General features: G+C 43.0%; 2 protein-coding genes across 4 annotated transcripts in view; both read right to left on the bottom strand.

Moving 5' to 3' along the window:
- The window catches only part of ZNF23 (zinc finger protein 23), a 33,804-nt gene extending 27,239 nt beyond the window's left edge, over window positions 1-6,565 (bottom strand). For all 3 annotated transcript variants that reach the window (XM_047078722.1, XM_047078723.1, XM_047078724.1), the window contains exon 1: window positions 6,483-6,565. The gene's annotated coding sequence lies outside the window, so the exon portion shown is untranslated. The remainder of the gene's footprint in view (window positions 1-6,482) is intronic.
- Window positions 708-11,975, bottom strand: LOC124511466 (zinc finger protein 19-like). Its single transcript, XM_047078725.1, has 5 exons — window positions 11,736-11,975; window positions 10,438-10,502; window positions 7,143-7,269; window positions 6,483-6,596; window positions 708-2,470 (listed from the first exon to the last, which is right to left on the bottom strand). The coding sequence occupies exons 2-5, from the start codon at window positions 10,468-10,470 to the stop codon at window positions 1,368-1,370; spliced, it is 1,377 nt and encodes a 458-aa protein (XP_046934681.1). The 5' UTR covers window positions 10,471-10,502; window positions 11,736-11,975; the 3' UTR covers window positions 708-1,367.
- Window positions 11,976-15,856: the final 3,881 nt, after the last annotated feature.

Genomic DNA, 15,856 nt, shown 5'->3' with positions numbered 1-15,856 from the left:
TCTTAAGTTAAGCGATCCCCCAGCCTATTACCCACTGGTCAGTGCAAGGACATGATACAACTGCTCATTAAACTGCTGGCAAATAAGGAAGAGATGGTGAAGCCACCAGGTGCTGGATTTCAGGGAACAGGTAGTCTGGAATATGGCAGGGTGACTGCCACGATGGTTGGCAGCAAAAGGGCACTAGACAAAAGAGGGTGCAGACTACATTCATCATCTAAAGGGCCAGCTCTTTGTTTTCTTACTGAGACACCTCAGCACCCCTTCATATGAGAACCAGAGCTTTTCCTTGGCACACTAACCAGATCAAAGGGCAAGGTGGGCATGCTCTTCTAGACAAATTGGTAAATGCCACACTATTAAAGCTACAATAGCCTGGCATTTACCAGTTTAATCCCTAGAATAGCGTCCATTCCAAATAAAAACTGAGCAAACAAAATGACAGCTTTAAGAGTGGAAGCTTTTGGCTTTATAGTTAAGATTAATCTTGAGAATGGATTCATTGATGCAGACATAATTTTGTAGTAACATTGAAACTTGTCACAGAGCTTAAATAACTAAAAAAAACTTTAAGTTTTTATTTATTTTGAGAAGCAAAGCAGGGGAGGGACAGAAAGGGAGAGAGAGAATTCCAAGCAGGCTCCATGCTGTCAGCACAGAACCTGACCTGGGACTTGATCTCACGAACTGTGAGATCATGACCTGAGCTGAAATCAAGAGTCAGACACACAACCAACTGAGCCACTCAGGTGCCCCTCAAATAGCTAGAACTTCTATATACTGGTGTCCTGATATAGCCCGTGCTCTTGAATTACAACGGGTTTTCCATTCTTGTTACAATCACAGGAACTGCTGGAACACAAAACACTCTCCTTAAGATTTGTTATCCCTGAAGATTTTTGTTATGCTGGTAAGGCTCTGTTGCAAGGAAAGAAAACCTACCCTAAACTTGCTTGAACAACAACAAAGAAACACAACAGAACAAAAACAAAGCTAAATGTATTGGTTACTGGAATCAAAAAACCCAGATGTATTTCTGGCTTCAGATATGATTTAACGCAGTTGTTCAAACAGAAGATTCCAGGGTGATTGCTCTTCAACTCTGATTCCTCTTTGACTCTGTTAACTTTATTCTGTCTCCACAAGATTCTAAGACTTCCTCTCCACTGTAAGACTAAGGAAAAAAAGAAGAGCATTTCTTCCTATTAATTCTTACCAAGTCCTGGGGCTCTAACTGGACCATTGTGGGTGAACTACTGACATCTGAACCAATAACTATAGCTTAGGGGAAGGAATCTGTGGCCAGGCCTGTGTCACACATCCCACTAGAGTGGAAGATGAAATCCAAAAGGAAATTGACTGTACTATTACCAGTAAAAGGGGGTGAAAAATTCTGGGAGGCCAAAATGACAAATGTCCAGGACAGGTTTCTCTCCGGGGTAGACATGTTCATGATGACCTAGCTTGGAAGAAGTCCTAAAGGTTTTTTCATACTTGACACACTCATAGGGTTTCTGGCCAGTATGGATTCTTTGATGCTGAAGAAGATTTCTTTTGCTAGTGAAGACTTTTCCACACTCAGCACATAAAGAGGAAGACTCCTGAATATGGATCCTTAGATGCCTTTTTAATTGTTCCTGAGCACTAAAGCCTTTTCCACAATCTACACAGTCAAAGCGTTTCTCTATACTGTGGACTCTCTGGTGCCGAGTTAGTTTCGTATGAAAATTGAAGGCCTGCCCACATATTTTACAAGAATAAGGCTTTTCCCCTGTGTGAATACGTTGATGTTGGCTAAGATGAGAAGTCCTTCCAAAGCTTTTGCCACATTCATTACATTCATAGGGTTTCTCTCCAGTGTGGATTTTTTGATGTCGAAGCAGTGGTGAATTACCAACAAAAGCTTTTCCACACTCATTACACTCATAAGGTTTCTCCCCAGTGTGGATTCTCTGATGTATAACAAACTCAGAACTACTGGTAAAACTATTTCCACACTCTCCACAGAGATAGGGTCTGTCTCCACTGTGGATTCTCTGATGCCTGATCAGATTTGCATTATCATTAAAGGCTCTTCCACATTCTTCACACTGATAGGGTTTCTCTCCAGTGTGGATTCTCTGGTGCCGGATTAATGAAGAATTGCCATTAAAGGCTTTTCCACACTCATTACACTCAAAGGGTTTCTCCCCGGTGTGAATTCTCTGGTGTCTAACAAAGTAAGAAAAATAACTGAAGCATTTCCCACACTCCTCACATATGAAGGGTTTCCTTGCACAGTGGATTCTTGGAGCCTTTCCTTTAATATTTTTTACTGTGGAGATTTCCTGGTGTTTCTCCAGTTCACTGGTTTCTAGCAAGTTGGTTCCCTGAAGAACACTCTTCTGCAAACCATGTGACAACATGACATCTCTTTCTTCAGAAATTCCCTGTGTTGATGTGGACTCACTGTTAATGTTGGTCTCAGTATCTAACATAACAGAAAACACAAATGCCACCTGAGAATTATGCTAGAAACAAACTAACATCAAAAATTATAGGGCCTTTAAAACAAACAAACAAACAAATAAACAAAAAATAAATTATAGGGCCTTTAGAGATTACAATTCCAACCCCCACATCGGACTGTTAGCAAGAACAGGCTACTAAAATAAAAGTGCCAAGTATCACACAGAGAACAGTTGAGGAGAAACAGGGTATTGGTATACACAGCACACATTAGATTGCTTCCTAAGCTTTTCCAGACTCCGTATTTTTTTAATGACTTCTCTCTAGTGTGTTTAATCTTCTGACCTTATCATAGTAATAGGCCTACAAAATATCAAAGGCAAAGGGCCCAAGAGCAAGTGGTGACCCTGGGGCTGGCAAGTACAAGAGAACAGAGTCAGGATACAAAGGTGATGCATGAACTGTTCTTTTAAAAAATTCATACCCTGCAAATGTCCCAAAAGACTGGAGACACTGAGCATTAAAGGCACTAGGCTGTGGCAAGACAAAGAAAACAAATCACACTCAGAGGTTCTTAACTGCAGGACATCACCCCTAGAAGTTATTAACTGCAGGTCCATAGATGTCAATGAATACCCCAAAACTGCTGACAATTCCTGTCTTGTCATCAGACTCTCACAAAAGTCTGAATCTCAAAAATGCAGAGATTTTATATGGAAAGAATTCAGTTTACTTAGATACATCAAGACTGCAGAGCAGTCCTTCTCATATTAGCAAAAGGAAGAGAAACAGACACCTATAAAATGGCATTTGTGTTCCAAAAGACTGGATGCCATTTTACCTAAGTTAAAGTCAATCTATTTTATACAAAATGTCAGACTAATTTTTTTTTTTTTTCAACGTTTATTTATTTTTGGGACAGAGAGAGACAGAGCATGAACGGGGGAGGGGCAGAGAGAGAGGGAGACACAGAATCGGAAACAGGCTCCAGGCTCTGAGCCATCAGCCCAGAGCCCGACGCGGGGCTCGAACTCACAGACCACGAGATCGTGACCTGGCTGAAGCCGGACGCTTAACCGACTGCGCCACCCAGGCGCCCCTGTCAGACTAATTTTAACATTAATCTGGGTTATCTGGGACTCATCTGCTCATTAATCAAGTTCATCCTTTGAGTGTGAGTTAAACAAGTAAGAACCCTTAAGAGGAAAGCAGTGGGAGAGGAGATGTCAGAGACTGAAGCAAATGGGAAAACCAGTAGTCTGGAAAAGGGTGATCATGACAACGGAGATCTGGTGGTCTGCTCTCATACCCTTCCTCCTTCTTGCTATAAAACCAGGACTGAGCAATCAATGACCAAAACACTCTATTTTCCTGCTACCTCATACTCTGCAATTCATCTGGATCAAGTTCCCCATAACAGTTCTTCTAAGCAACCACATTCCTAGGTCTCTAGCCATTACCCCCACCCTCCTGCTGAAAGAACACAACTGCCCAGATGCAGTGGCCTCAATGTCTTTCCCTTCCATTTCCACACCCACTAGTCCCAAGCCATCCACTGCCCTCTCAAGTCACACTTCCCAGTCACCCCAATGCCATGTCTTCCCCTTCCCCTGCTACACTACTCTACCAGCTATATCAACCCTCCTTTTCATCACCAACCTCCTTCTGCAGATCCTCAAATCCACTTGACCTGAACAATCTTCCCTTCACATCCAGCTTTTCTTATAGTAATGTTTAATCAAACTGCCTACTCATTAGTTGAGAAATTGACATTGTGTCAATTTTTTAAATGAAATTCATTTTTTAAATGAAAACAATTTTTTAAATGAAATACACTAGCCTAACATAGAACAGTATTCACGTACATTGCAATGCCAAGGTAAATGTTGTTTCTTGATACTCCAGTCTCAGAGTACATAGTAAGGGTTTTGATGTAAAATGTAATACCCCATGAGGCTCATAATAAAAAAAAAGTTTGACAAACATTTGATATACTTATATTCCGTTTCTAAACTTACCAAAATAAACTTATCTAAAGTGCTGCCTCAATTTTGTCATCTCCTACTCCCTCCCTCTGTGCAAAATACCTATCCTGAAACTCCTACCTCTGGCTTCAGTTCCATGTTCCCTCATAGGGACCCTCCTCTGCCTATTTTCTCTTCCCTCTCTCTCAACAAAATTAAATAACCCTTAACATTTAAGATTCAGCCCTTTGTTCTCTCTGGGTGTCATTTCAATTAAAACTCTGGTAGAGTACACTTGCATCTACATCTGTAGACCTGACCTTTATCTCAGACTCTACACTTGCCTTCTCCATGGCCTGCTCTGGCCATCCACTTATACATATTCTAAAGGAACCTCAGACTCTACGCTCACATCTGAATTCCACGAATTAAAAAGCTCCTTTTATGTCATGACTTCCTAGTGTTATCTGAGTCAACTCTCCTCTTTGATGACCAAGTTTTGATAAGATCTGGTCGATTATAGCTCCACACATACTCTTTCCTCTTTCATTTTTTTTTTTTTAACTTTTTAAGTAGGTTTCATGCCCAGCACGCCACCCAACACAGGGCTCAAACTCATGACCCTGAAATCAAGACCTGAACTGAGATCAAGAACTGGGACGCTTAACCCACTGAGCCATGCAGGCACCCTTCCTTTTCCATTTTTGCAGTGCCACTATCCCCTATCCAATTCACTCACTCAAAAGTTAACTCTTGACATATAGTAATACTTTAATAAGATTTTATTCCTTCAATTTCTTTCAGACCAATCCAAAGCACATACTATGTTAATACTTTGCAAATGCAACCAAATATGGGCCTGTGTCACTAGAGGCAAAGTCACTGTGACAGGGGTCACTGCTCCTGCTGCATGATTGGTTTTACCTGCTCTGTCATTTCCTATTCCCATGCCCTAAGTTCTTTAGGATAGAGCCCTCAGGTCCACCACAAACTCTGCAATCTAGATTTTTCACACAAAGTTCGATGGGTAAGACACCCCACTATATTCATCTCCATTGCTGGCTGAGTAAAGGGGGTGAGGGTATACTGTAAACTGCCAGCCCCAAATTCTAGGAAGTCTCGCTTAGGTTTGAGGTCTAAACCTCAGGCTCTTCCACTGCTTACTAGGATAGACAAATATTCCAGAAATACCCATTTTAAAATATGCTCCCCACTGGGACACCCGGGTGGCCCAGTCGGTTAAGCATCCGACTTCGGCTCTGGTCATGATCTCACAATTTGTGCATACAAGCGCCGCGTCAGGCTCTATGCTGACAGCTCAGAGCCTGAAGCCTGCTTCAGATTCTGTGTCTCCCTCTCTCTCTGCCTCTCCCTGCTTGTACTCTGTCTGTCTCTCTCAAAAATAAACAAACATTAAAAATAAATAAATAAAGTTAGATTAAATATGCTCCCCCGGTGATTGTCCTGCATGTTAAACTGCAAAATTCTTCACAATGATTTACTGGATCCTCTATTGCTTTTCTCAAGCCAGATAATCCACCTTCTTTTTTTCCACATGGGATCCACTGTAAGAAGTCAAATTTGGCACATACAGCCTGCCACTGAAGAAGCTTACCCGAGCTTCTACATGGGAATTCCTCCAAGTTCTCCTTCTGCTGTGCTCCCACAGCCCACTACTACATACCAACACCAGTACTTAACACATTTTCCCCCCAGCTCTTTACATCTGTCTCCATAGCATGTATCATCCAGAACTTCTTAAAACAAAGCTTGGCACACGGCAAGTGCTGAAAACTGCCCTTGAACAAATCCATCCTGTCCAAAGAAGGAGGACTACTAAAACAGGAAATGCTGAAACTCAGAAAAGAGCAATGGATTCAAAAATTGCATGAAATGATTAAGAGGAATCTGTTATCTTGATAAGAGTTAAAATTAACGGGAAAAGTTTCATATTATTACCTATTAGGAGAAATAATCCATTTTATTTAAATCCTTCCCAGCATGGTTCATTTTAAAATACACTGCTCTCTCAAGCTCTATAGGTGCCTGTTCTCAACCTGCCTCGCTTACCTTCACAGATGTCTTTGGTCCTCTCTGCAGATAGGTTATCCTGTGCCTCCAGGCCCCATGGCAAATTCCCTGCCTCCAGAAGCGAGATCAGGGCAGGTCTGGGAACTTGATATCCTGAAAAGGGGAGAAAGTGGTACCTTTCAGACATATGTCTGCTGTCTCAATATAAGGAAAACCTTAAGAGCCTCCATAAGAGTAAGATCTGCAGGAGAGGGCTCAGGATTGGGGAAAGCCAAGATTCTGATAAAGAAGAAACTGAGCATTTATGACCCTTCCTACTCAAGAGTAGGTAAGTTACTGAGATCCTACAAGACATATATGTAAACACAGGGAAGGGGTCACACCCTTCCCTAGACGAACTAAGAATTTAACTCTGGCAATGGAAACTAAGTATTCCTTACTGCACAGAGCCCCTGGGAGGATGGGATGTACTCTTACCAGGGGACAGCAATTCCATACATTGGGACCAAACTGATCCAAGCTCTCTCCCTATCCACCAACCTTTGAAGTGGGTCATTCAGTCTCAGCCCTGGAGCCACACACTGGAGGATACCAGAGACAACCACTCCCTTTCCACACTGCACACCCAGCCTATTAGGAGAAAACAAGGAAGGAAACAGGAAAGCATACACCTGAGTCCCAGGAGGAAAGCAACCTTACCCAGGGATGTCAAGTTCCCATAATTCTCCAGCATCACACTTCTGTACAGGGCCTTCTGTCCAGGAGAAAGACAAGTCCATTCTGTCCCAGTGAAGTAGATAGCCACGTCCTCAAAGGTCACCAACTCCTACAACAAGAAGTTCCTGCTGCCCCAGAGCCAATTCTCTGACTCGGCCTGGGTACAGTATGAGGGAGGGGTCCTATTAGGGATGACTAATGAGAAAAAGTGAAAGAACTGGATGTTAGACCATTGAATGACTTTCTACAACCAAAAACCTAAAACTTCTCTAACAGAAGAGCTTCCATTAGGACATAAATTGTACTATTATAAAACACAGTAACATTTCAAAAACCTTAGAAAGCTTCCCATCAATTGAGCTTCCTAAAGCAGTTTCTTTGGTTTTGTAACTACTTTTAATCTTTTACTGTTATACCTACAAATGGACATTAGCTTCAATTGATCTAGACACCCACTCACAGGTGGCATGTCAGGACCTCTTTTCCCCTTCACTGCCTCAGTGCCCAGCTAATCCATGTGTTCCCAGATGTGTTCATTCTGCCCCAAACCTCAAGCCTACATTAACAAGAATAATTTCATGGTTTGCTCTGATGAGCCATTCTCATCTAAGCCCCATCTGTGCTTGAAGAACTATCCTGCCTGTGCTCAAGAACGTCCAGCAGAGAAAGCTTAGTGCTGCCTGGAGCAGTCTATTCTGACAGACTTCCTGATGTGTCTTCCTGGGAGAATATACTTCTGGAATCAAATTGCTTCTGGGCAGCTCTTTTAGCTGCTTTTCTTTATACCTCCAAGACAATCTATAATAGCTTCTACCAACCAAGTCTCATGATTTTTCAACAGCCCCAGTTTCCCTTCTCTGATGGCCCTGAGGCTCTATCTTCCCAGAAAGTTCTAGCATCTGGTTTAGATCCTCTCTATACTCCTCAGACTTTGGTATCAAACTGGTTACCTAAACATGCAAAGAATATCCTCCCACCTTCTTATGCCTCAACTGATTCTGTGGATCCCCACCTTCCACTAGTCCCAGCACTGCCTCAGACTCCCTGGTGACCTAATATGTCTGACCCACCAACTACACCAAATTTATCTTCAAACCGAAACTGGCTCCTTTTCTAAATCATATAAACTAATTGGCACAGTGAGCAACAATTTTGTTTCCCTACCTCAGTTAATGGTACCAATCTCAGCCCAGACTCCACTGGAAACTTGAGATTTCACCCTAGACTAACTCGCCCCCAATCACTGCTCATTTCTGGCATGCAGTTGGTAATCAGATCCTGCCAGTTTCACCGCTGATATATTTCTACAGTCCAACTCTTCTTCACCATCACACAATCAGTACACTAGTTCAATAGCTGGGGGACACTTAAACAGCTCCAATTCCAGGCTGTCCTGCACTGAATCCATCCTCTGCCAGCACATAAAATCATCAATTTAAAATGGCTCAGGTCATGATCTCACAGTTCATGAGTTCGAGTCCTGAGTCAGGCTCTGTGCTGACAGCTCAGAGCCTGGAGCCTGCTCCAGATTCTGTGTTTCTCTCTCTCTCTGCCCCTCCCCAGCTTGCACTCTGTCTCTCTCTCACTCTCTCTCAAAAATAAACATTAAAAAAAAAATTGTTTTAAATGACACCCTGGGGTGCCTGAGTGGCTCAGTCAGTTAAGCGTCCAACTCTTAATTTAGGATCAGGTCATGATCTCCCGGTTCATGAGTTTGAGCCATGCATTGGGCTGTTTGGACAGTGCGGAGCCTACTTGGGATTCTTTCTCTCCCTCTCTCTCTGTTCCTCCCCCAATTTGCACTCTCTCTCAAAAATAAATGAACTTAAAAAAAAAATTTTTTAATGATAACCTGGCCCAGTCAACTCAATGACTTAATGAGTCACCACTAACCATAACAGTGGTTCTCAAAGTGTGATCCCCAGATCAGCAGCAGCATCAAGTGAGAACTTTTTGGAAAGCAAACTGATAGGCCCCACTGGAGAGCATTTTTGCTTCAATGAGCCCTCCAGGTAATTCTGGAGCACACTAAAATTTAAGAACCCAGGACGAGAGGATAAAGTCCAAGCTCAGGAAAATGAACTGCATCAGGTGACAGGCAGACAGTGAGAAGGAGGCACAAGACTGTACACAGAGAAACTAACTGGAATGCTCTGCTGACAAAATTCCAGAGAAGGAATGACAAACCCTGAAAGATGGAAATACAAAATACAGGACAAGTGGAAGAGATAGCAGGCAGAAGGAGCTGGACTTGGTGCCTCTCTAGAAGTGGTATCAAGAGAGAACAGGGTCAACAACTGCTCAGCAATCCGGAAACTGAGTGGTCAGGACAGTGATATGGTGGTACCAGTGACTCACCAGTACTTACAGAAGATCAGAAGAGGGTGGAAACTATATGGAAGATACTGTTTGGATTAAAGTCAGGGAGAGGGACCTGCCAGATGTCAGAAATCCAAGACTGGGACTTGGGATATGCTTCATGGATGCTAAGTCACTGGATAAGTAAATCCCAGGATGAGGAAATGGTAAAGCAACACAGCAACTCACCAGTCCAAAAGTGAACCACAACTCAAGAAATCAATTTCCTAGTCCCACAAATGTAAGGTACTTAATGTTCACTTTACAGATGAAGTCTGTTAAGACACAAAGAGTTTAACTGATTGGCTCAAGACCACTGAGGCCCGATGGGATCCCTAAATTCAGGTGACCTGCCCTAATGCAGATTTGACCTAGTGCAGATTTTCTGTATCATAGTCTGCTGCTGCCTCACCTTAGTCAGCAGCACTGACCTTAAGGAGGATATATTTCCCTTGATTGTAAAGCCCAAACTCCTTTCTTTAGAAGGACAAATACTATAGACCCCCTCTTCTCATCTTCCTCCTACCAGCCCTCTTCTCCCACCTCCTAAGAATCTTGCAACTTCATTGATCTCGATCACTCCTACTAACAGTGGATACTTCTACCATCAGCCAAGTCCCTCATTCTCACAGATCCCTTCTTTGTGGTCCCTACTGAACCAGTTCAGCAGAGATCCTTGGAGTACAGGAGGCTGTACTTCTGATTTCCTGGACACTTTCTCCAGCCAACGCTTGTAGGACTCCTGGCTGCTCAGCCCCTCACCATCAACTTTCTCCCCAACATTCAGTCCTACTAGAAAGACTCAAGAGGTACTTTCCCGCTGATCTGGTTCTAAGAGTCTTGCCAGAATTATCCCTCTCATAACCCATTTCCTTCAGATTAATCTCTCGAAGGTTGACCTGAGGGAGTCATAGCTCACCTGGTGCCAGGGGTTCAGGGGCATGGCTGCCATCACCTGGGCTCCCTCTCAGTGAAGGGCAGAGGCTGAGGGAAGAAACAAAGAGAACCATGAGTGAGCTTGGCCCAGTCAAAGGCTCTCCTTTAAACCAACAAACCTGTTTGCCAATAATAATACCAGCCATCATTTACTGAATGCCCACTGGGTAAGTGGCATATATTTCTTCTTTCAATCCACACTATACAATGAAGTTTGAATGCTGAGGAAACAGATTTTGAAAGAGTAAGTAACTTGCCCTCAGGCACCAGAGCAATGCTGCCTGTCCTGCATAAGACATGAGTACAGGGGGAATAGGAGTACACACAAGCAAAAAACAAACAAACAAAAAACCCCAAAGAAACAAACAAGTAAGCAAACAAACTAAAGCAAAACCTAACAAGAGGAAAAGGAAACCCAGACCTTTATTTTTTAAAAATAAACTTTTACTGAGAAACATAACAAGTTAAAAAAATAAGTTTTGAGATGTAAAATACACACCCCTTCATTCAGTCTTCACTATAATCCTCTGAATTTTCTTCTCCCCAAATGAGAAAACAGGCTAAGAGAATAATTCTCTCTACCAAGGTCACAAGGTAGTGGATGAATGAATTTGGATTCCAAACTAGATCTGTCAGAATTCCAAAGGCCATGTTCAGTAACTACATTAAATCACTTCCAATCATAATCCCAACAGGTTTTCTTTTAAAACCTGATAAAGTGATTCTGAAGTTAATATAGAAGGATAGAGTCACCGAGAAAATTCAGAAAAAGAATCAAAGGGGAAGTCTTCCTTTTCTTGGACCTTGGGGCAGGCATCTTTTTGCTCATCACTCCATTCTAGGACCCAGTGATTACCAAAACTCATTAGCAAAGGACCCTGAAAAGCCACCTCAACATGCAAAATGTCTGGATTATTATTTTAGTTGTATCCCCTACAGACACTGTATTCTTGCTAAGCGGTCATATTCTGCCCCAAAACCAGCATGTTCCCTAACTTCATTGCATGCTGTAATTTCCTGCTGGCCTTACATTATGCCACCCTTCTTGATTTAGCCATTCTGGCCTTCTTTCCGTTCCCTCTACGATGCTAACTCGGGATCTTTATACCTGCTGTTGTCTCTGTATGAACTACTCTGCTCCAACCTTAGGATCTTTTTAACGGATACTCTCTGCCTAGGATACTCTCCAGCAGCCTGGCCCTTCCCACAGGTAATGCCAGGTCATCCTTCACATCCTCTACAAACCAAGTCAGCTCCCCATGTTAAACACTCCACTCATACTTTGTTCACTTTCCTGTATACCACGTCTCCCAGATAGAGATTATACTCTTGCATTGATTTGTGCTTTCTTCACTCAACATTTATGGTAGACTTCATTCATTCCAGGCCAAGTGTGAGATACAGTGGAGACAGGAGAAAAGGGTGTAACCCCTTTTGTCTGGAGCTCAGTCTGAAGGAAAGGCACACATTAATCAACGAATCTCATAAATAAGATCATAATTGTGATTACTTCCCGGGGAATCTATCCTAGATGGGTACATTTAGGGATAGGAATTAACTAGGTTAAAAAAAAAACAAAAAACAAAAAACAAAAAACCATGTTCTGGAGGTGAATGGCCAGGAAGGCCGTAGCAGAGCCGAGGAGAGTGTGCTGCAAAACGAGCGGATACAAGTCGCATAAGAGGACGCCATGCAGGGCGTTAGTCTTCGACCGAAAGCAACCGGCCGCAGCCGGTGGGTTACAAACAGGTAGAGTGAACTGGTCAGATTTAATGACTACGTGACTCCCATTAAACGGAAAGCTCCCTGAAGGCGGAGCCCACGCTGGTGTCCCCTACAACTGCATCCCGGGAACCCCGAGCACCAGCTGGCCTTCGGCTGCTAGGTCAGGAGTGGCTGGCCCAATGAGCAGGGCTCTACAGCTGCGTCTGGCGCACGGGGCGTCTCTTTTCCAACCGCCGCCTCCTTGTCCCAGAGCGGGCGCCGCGGGCCGGGGCGAGCGACGGCACCCGAGCGACGGCGGCGCTGGCCCGCGAGCGGCCTCCACTGGCCTCCTCCACGGCTTCAGGGACCAAGGCGGCAGCCTCCTCCAGCGGCGACGGGCGCGCCGCTAGCGGAGACGACCGGGCGAACGAACCCACCACTCACCTCAGAAAAGGCGCAATGTGCGGCGTGACCGGAAGCGCGTCACTGACGGGCCGCGGGGCCCGCGCCTCACGTGCTTCCTCTCTAGGAAGCCAGAGCGCGCCGCTCGGTGGTTCTCTGGCTTCACACCCCAAGCCGGGCGGGCGGGCGCGGCTGGGACCGTGGTCCTCGGAGACACGGTAAAGGAGAGGCAGCTGACTGGGGTTTTCCCTGATCTCTAACCGAAATGTAGCATTTCCTTCAATTATGTGTTGGCAACAAACCCCAGTACCATCAGCAGGACCGTGCCTTTGTCACCAATAGAAATCACAGATACTTTCATATCACCTCACAGTTGATGCAGATATCTCAAAATACGAGCTATTCTCTTCTTTAATTCGAAATTACCGTCGTTGTTATTAGGGCTCACCTTTAGATCTTGTCATTTGATTTCATCACAGCGGTAGAGACACGTATATTACTGTATCACAGGTTTATTTTTTAAGCCATTTAACTGTATTTTAATATAACTAGTTTCAGAGTGGTCCACAAATGTCATCTCACTGCCAAAGAAGTAGTAAAGCCAAAAAACCAACCAAACTAAAAAAAAACACCTGTCCTCCTTAGGGGTAAAGATCCAGTCACATTAAGAAAGACCAGGACTGTGAAGAAGGGATACTACTGCAGAACTGTTTAGGAAGTGAAAACAATGGAGATTTTTTTAAAGATTGAATAAGATATGAGGGAGAGTGAGCAATCGATAATAGCCATAAAGTTTGCTTGACCTGATAGAGGAAGGTGTCATTAACTGAGATTTAGTTAATTCAGGAATTCAGGAAGAGGAGCTGCAAGAAGACTACAGAATTCGGTTTTAGAAATACTGAATACACATACACACTTGGCTTTATTAAAATGTAATTCACATCCCATACTAATTCATCCATCGAAAGCACAAAGCACACTCAATAGTTTTTGGTATATTCACAGAATTGTGCAACCATCGCCACAATCAATTTTAGAACATGTTCATCATTCCCAAAAACAAACTCCATAACCATCACCATTAGCATTCATTTTCCATTTTCCCTGTGATAGGCAGAATAATGTTCCCCTCAGGGGCACCTGGGTGGCCTGGTATGTTAGGTTACGTGACAAAGAAGCATTAAGGTTGCAGATGGAATTAAGATTACTTATCAGCTGATTTTAAAATAAGATTATCCCAGGACACCTGGGTGGCTCAGTGGGTTAAGTGGCCAACTCTTGGTTTTCCCTCAGGTCATGATCTCATGGTTCGTGAGTTCAAACCCCACATCAGGCTCTAGGCTGACAGCATGGAGACCGCTTAGGATTTTCTCTCTCTCCATCTCTCTCTGCTCCTCCCCCTCCCCCACATGTGCTCGCTCGCTCTCTCTCTCTCTCTCTCTCAACATAAATAAACATTAATAAATAAGTAAGATAAGATTATCCTGGATTATCCAGATGGGCCCAATGTGATGAGTCCTTAAAAGTGGGAGAGGTCACTGGAAGAGAGAACCACAGAGGGGACAGAGAATGAGAAACTAGTCTTATCATTACTGGCTTTGAAGCTGGAGGAAAAGAGCCATGAATCAAGAAAACTAGGTGATCTCTAGAAACTGCAAAAGTCAAGAAAATAAAGTCTCTTCTGGGGTGCCTGGGTGGCTCAGTTGGTTAAGCATCTGGCTCTTAGTTTCAGCTCAGGTCACAATCTCACAGTTTGTGAGTTCAAGCCCCACATCGGGCTCTGTGTGGGCTCCACATTGACAGTGCAGAGCCTGCTTGTGGTTCTCTCTCTTCCCCTCTCCCTTTTTCTCTCTAAAAATGAACATTAAAACAAAGAAAACAAAGTCTCTCCTTAGCCAACACTTTGAATTTATCCCCATGAAACCCATTTTGGACTTTTGACTTCTAGAACTGTAAGATAAATTAATAAATAGAATAAATGTGTGTTGTCTTAAGCCAATGTTCATGGTAATTTGTTATGCTAGCAACGTAAGATTAACACATCCCCAGTGTGAGGTCTTCCTCCATTCCTAGACAACCACTCATCTACTTTCTGACTCTACAGAAAGACTTACCTATTTTGGGCATTTACATCATGTAAATATCCATTAAATCTGGACATAAAACAAAAAAACAGTCTATATTGGGAATGCAAGCTGGTGCAGCCACTCTGGAAAACGGTATGGAGATTCCTCAAAAAACTAAAAATAGAACTACCCTATGACCCAGCAATTGCACTACTAGGCATTTATCCACAGGATACAGGAATGCTGTTTCGAAGGGACACATGCACCCCAATTTTTATAGCGGTACTATCCACAATAGCCAAAGTATGGAAAGAGCCCAAATGTCCATCCATGGATGAATGGATAAAGAAGATGTGGTATATATATACAATGGAGTATTACTCGGCAATCAAAAAGAATGAAATCTTGCCATTTGCAACGACGTGGATGGAACTGGAGGATATTATGCTAAGTGAAATTAGTCAGAGAAAGACAAAAATCATATGACTTCACTCATCTGAGGACTTTAAGAGACAAAACAGATGAACATAAGGGAAGGGAAACAAAAATAATATAAAAACAGTGAGGCGGACAAAACAGAAGAGACTCATGGAGAACAAACTGAGGGTTACTGGAGGGGTTGTGGGAGGCGGGGTGGGCTAAATAGGTAAGGGGCACTAAGGAATCCCCTCCTGAAATCACTGTTGCACTATATGCTAACTAATTTGGATGTAAATTATAAAAATAAATAAAAGCCCAATAAATGTATACTCTAAAAAAAAAAGTCTTTATTGTTGATAATTTTATTATTGTTTACAATAATGGAAACCTGTATGTTTGTTCAGTGGCAACACTTGGGAAGAGCTGGATTTTTTTGCATGGGGGAGGGGGTTGCTATACTTTTAAACTGCACAAACTCTCAACAACAACAAAGAATACCCCAGTGAGGAGTAATGTTTCAATTATCTCTGGTAAATGGCCATCATGGAGAAGCAGTGTGATTTTAGTTGTATTTTGAAGTGCTTTGGACAAACCACATACTGTGGCTAGAAGATGCCTTCTAGCAAGGCTTGAACTTAGGTGCCTGTTTCTCCATGATATTTTATTGATTTTTATACAAGTTTTGGTTTTTTTTTCAAATCATTTAGTAATTCTAGCAAGACTATTCTAGCAGGTGAATGCCAGGTGAACAAGTACTGTCACAGGTGACTCCTGGGGAAGAATCAGCAGTTAAACAGTGTTGCCTATTGC

This window comes from Lynx rufus, unplaced genomic scaffold (assembly GCF_022079265.1).
Source record: "Lynx rufus isolate CCGP_SWC_20201006 ecotype Redwood Valley unplaced genomic scaffold, mLynRuf1.p SCAF_16, whole genome shotgun sequence".
Lineage (NCBI taxonomy): Eukaryota > Metazoa > Chordata > Mammalia > Carnivora > Felidae > Lynx > Lynx rufus.
The sequence above is the reverse complement of the archived record's forward strand: the minus strand, read 5'-3'. Positions and strand labels throughout refer to the sequence as shown.